The sequence below is a fragment of the Salvia miltiorrhiza genome, unplaced genomic scaffold (genome assembly GCF_028751815.1).
Source record: "Salvia miltiorrhiza cultivar Shanhuang (shh) unplaced genomic scaffold, IMPLAD_Smil_shh original_scaffold_217, whole genome shotgun sequence".
Taxonomy (NCBI): Eukaryota; Viridiplantae; Streptophyta; class Magnoliopsida; order Lamiales; family Lamiaceae; genus Salvia; species Salvia miltiorrhiza.
The window spans coordinates 617,026-620,795 of record NW_026651503.1 but is presented as its reverse complement, the minus strand read 5'-3'; the positions used below and the strand labels follow the sequence as shown (position 1 = coordinate 620,795).

General features: G+C 36.7%; 1 protein-coding gene across 1 annotated transcript; it reads right to left on the bottom strand.

Annotated features, from left to right (window-relative positions):
* Positions 1–805: 805 nt before the first annotated feature.
* Positions 806–1,609, bottom strand: LOC131003476 (zinc finger protein SHOOT GRAVITROPISM 5-like). Its single transcript, XM_057929957.1, has one exon. The coding sequence runs from the start codon at positions 1,424–1,426 to the stop codon at positions 1,037–1,039; it is 390 nt and encodes a 129-aa protein (XP_057785940.1). The 5' UTR covers positions 1,427–1,609; the 3' UTR covers positions 806–1,036.
* Between the last annotated feature and the right edge of the window lie 2,161 nt (positions 1,610–3,770).

Here is a 3,770-nt window from a genome sequence, read left to right as displayed (position 1 = left end):
ACCCCGTTCGTCGGATTTTCAGTAGGTAAACGAAATTAAATTCAGGTAAGTTGAAAAATGCTCGAATTTTTGGGCCATAAATTATATTTAGGCCATTGATGAATAAGAGTAGGTACAATATCAAAAATTGTCCCACATGACTATAACCTTTTGAAACTTGGCTCACATTCTATGACTAACTTATCTACTTGCATTACAAAATTATGATCATCGTGGACAGACAAGGCTGCCTCCAAAATGCTGTGTCTTCGACAAGATTGAAAACTCATTTGATATTGACCAAAAATTCTTAATGTATGAATGAGATTAATGATAAAGCCAGCTAACTATGTGCATCGATCAATTTGTGTCTTGATGAATTCTCAACAACAGATCAATTCTGTTAATTAGTACGTCTGTATCAAAGATTTCAACCCAACCCGTTGATCATGACTATAAGAATTTACATTGTAATTAAGTTTGAAAAATATGGGAAAACCAGAAAATGAAGACGTACGGCCAAACTCAGATGATTGAAGAAATTTACAGTAAAATCTTAACTGAAGCTGCATGTACAAACTCCAAGATGAAGAGAAGGACCACTCTAGCTAACTGGCTGTTCCTTTTTGACTAGAGTAGTAATCAATCTAGTATATTGTTTTGGTCTCTACGTACCCACCTTTCAATCTATATATATATAAATATACACAGAAAAAGTCCTGCGATTGCTTATGAATTTGTCAGAATGAGTTATGAAAATGGGTAGATGTTAACTGATCATGATGGGAAGCATGATGTAAAAGAATTTAACGGTACACTTTGCACATCATGGAACTTTGAATACCATATATATCAAGAAGCATTTATTTTTGCACATGAAAAACTGATCTTTCTTCATGGTACATGTGCTAGTCAAAGACTCGAATTCAATACAGCAATGAAATTAAACTAAGGCGCTAGCCTGTCGAGCTAAAAAGAAACATAATGATCGATGGGATCATTAATTACACCACCAACCTGGGAGAAATAAAACCTAAAAAATTGCAGTTAGCAGATTTTAAGGAGTGAAGTTGTTGTGCGTGCAGGAGTAGCACGTGGCAGAAAGGGAATCGATCCTCTCCTTGATCCTCTCGGCTCTCTGCACCTCCTCGCGAGCCATCTCCCACATGGCGCGCGCGCGTGCAAACTCCGACTGCGCCATCTCCATCTCCCTCCTCGTCAGCTCCCTCACGCGCTCCGCGTAGGCCTTCTCCATCGCCGCCAGCCGAATCTGCTCCGCCGCCTGCCACTTGAGGGCCTCCACGCAGCTCGACTCCGCCGCCTTCCTCATTTTCCTGATCACCACGCGCTCCGAGGCGGCGGGCTTGTTCAGGCTTATGGATAGCTGGAGGTCGAGTTCGCTCGATGCGGCGGAGAAGAGCTGCATCTCTTGATGGCTTCCTTCCATTCGAGCTAGAGAGAAGAATAATTAATAAACGCACTTGGTGGGGTTGGTTTATTAGGAAATGAGGGCGAATGGGCGATGTATGTATATATAAGCGTTTGCTAAAAAGGGCTAAATTTATTTACAGTATTGTGTCCATTTCCCATGCAGAGAGAGAGTGAGCACCGGGGACCAAACAATCATTCTAGTTCTTGCATGTTCCTATGAATGGATCTTCCACTGCATAGTATATATATTTTACATTCTAACTCTCTGTGTTTTTTGGTGTGTTAATTTATTGTTTTAATTAATTCAACAACTCAGGAATTATATACTATATTGTTGAACCAAACGGAAATTTACAAAATGTGGTGGTTGTTTTAAATTCAACAAGTGAGCAATTCAATCGTTCAACCTCAACCAATGGAAATTTACAAAATGTGTTTGTTGTTTTAAATTCAAAAAGTGAGGAATTCACTTGAAACCAATGGAATATGCATGTAGACCCGGTCCATCGGATCGGAGTTGATTACCCGAATCGAAAATTTCGATTACCCGAAATTGAATTTGGTATTATTTCAATAACCGTTCTAGAATCGAATTGAAAGTCCGATTATCCAATAATCGATTCGGTTGTTTTGGATATGTGAATACCCGTTTAAAAAATTAAACACACAAATTTTGCTATTTGAAGAATTCAAACCTAGGTCTCCAATAAATACAAGGACTTATCTACTATACCAAGACTCTTTTTTATTTTAACTAAATTTTGAAATTAGGGCTTGAATGATAAAAATAAAATAATAATTATAACTAATATATATATATGTATATACATACATACATACATATATATAGATAGATAGATCCTGTGAGAATTTATTTTTTTGTGAGAACGGAGAACCATGAACAATGATGTTCATGTCTTACTGTCTTTTATTCATGTATTTTATATATTTGTTCATAAATAAAAAACACATGAACAAATTAGATGTTCATGTCTAATAATAAACATGAACAAAGATGTTAATGTCTTACTGTTTTTTGTTCATGTATTTTATGTATTTGTTCATAAATAATAAACACATGAATAACGATGTCTATGTCTTACTTTATTTTGTTCATGTATTTTATATATTTGTTCATGGTTCTCCGTTCTCATAAAAAGATGTGGTTCACACACACACACATATATATTGATGAGGAGTAAAATATGTGTAAAACAGATCAGATAGCCTTGGAGATTCCAGCCCTGGAACCTAAGGAGTGAAGAAGCCTCGGATCGATACCCTTTGTGGAAAGCACGCGTAGTGGAGACCTCTAGGCCGGAACCAAGGGATTCTATCACAGCTAGAGCTGACCTGACCAGAGGAGCGCAACAGGGAGTGGATGTCAGAGCTGGGACAAACAGAGAAGCGATAACTCGCTTCATCAGACGGGGCTGACGCACCTACGGAGGGAATCCCAGAGCTGAAGAGTGTCGGCGCTGGATCAGGGCTGAGGATGTACGAATTACTGACAACTTTTACTGAAGAATCTTCTCAACTAACTTAGGGCTCGTAGCAAATATAAATTGACTTATTTGCCCCCATTGTAAACTTCTATAAATAGGGAACACATTCTCCATTGTAGACACGCTCTCAGTAATATAACATCCTCTCTTTTGCTTTTCACTATCTTCACCTCTCTCTCGATCTTTCGCATACTACAGGTGAATCACTCCGCTTTTAATCAAAGGTTATAATAAACAAACCCATCATATATATATATATATATATATATATATATATATATGATGTGGTTATAATGAGAACCACACTTATCGTAAGAACATAAGAACCACTAAAATCAATGCATCTGCTATATAAATTAATGCATTCGCTATTAAATTTAATGCATCCGAAAATAATAAAAATTTTGCTCCCTTCAGGATTCGAACCCAGGATCTGCATTCATCCACCGTAGATCTTGATGATCGAATGGCTTAAAATGGTTCTCCGTTCTAATTTTATTTAGTGGTTCTTATTTGAACCTCTCCCTATATATATATATATATATATATATATATATATATATATAGGGAGAGGTTCAGGAAAGAACCATAAATAAAAAAAGAACGAAGAACCATTTTCAGCCATTCGATCATCAAGATCTACGGTGGATGCATAATCTTGTTGGATGAATGCAGATCCTGGGTTCGAATCCTGAAGGGAGCAATTTTTTTTTATTTTTTTGAGTGCATTAATTTTAACAGCGAATGCATTAATTTTTACAGTGAATGCATTGATGGTTCTTCCGTTCTCACAAATAATGTAGTTCTCTCTAGAACCACACCATATATATATATATATATATAGGGAGGCTAAAA

What these genes read in the sequence shown, in the direction of transcription:
- LOC131003476 (XM_057929957.1), bottom strand. Translation starts at nt 1,426, where the DNA reads ATGGAAGGAAGCCATCAAGAGATGCAGCTCTTCTCCGCCGCATCGAGC.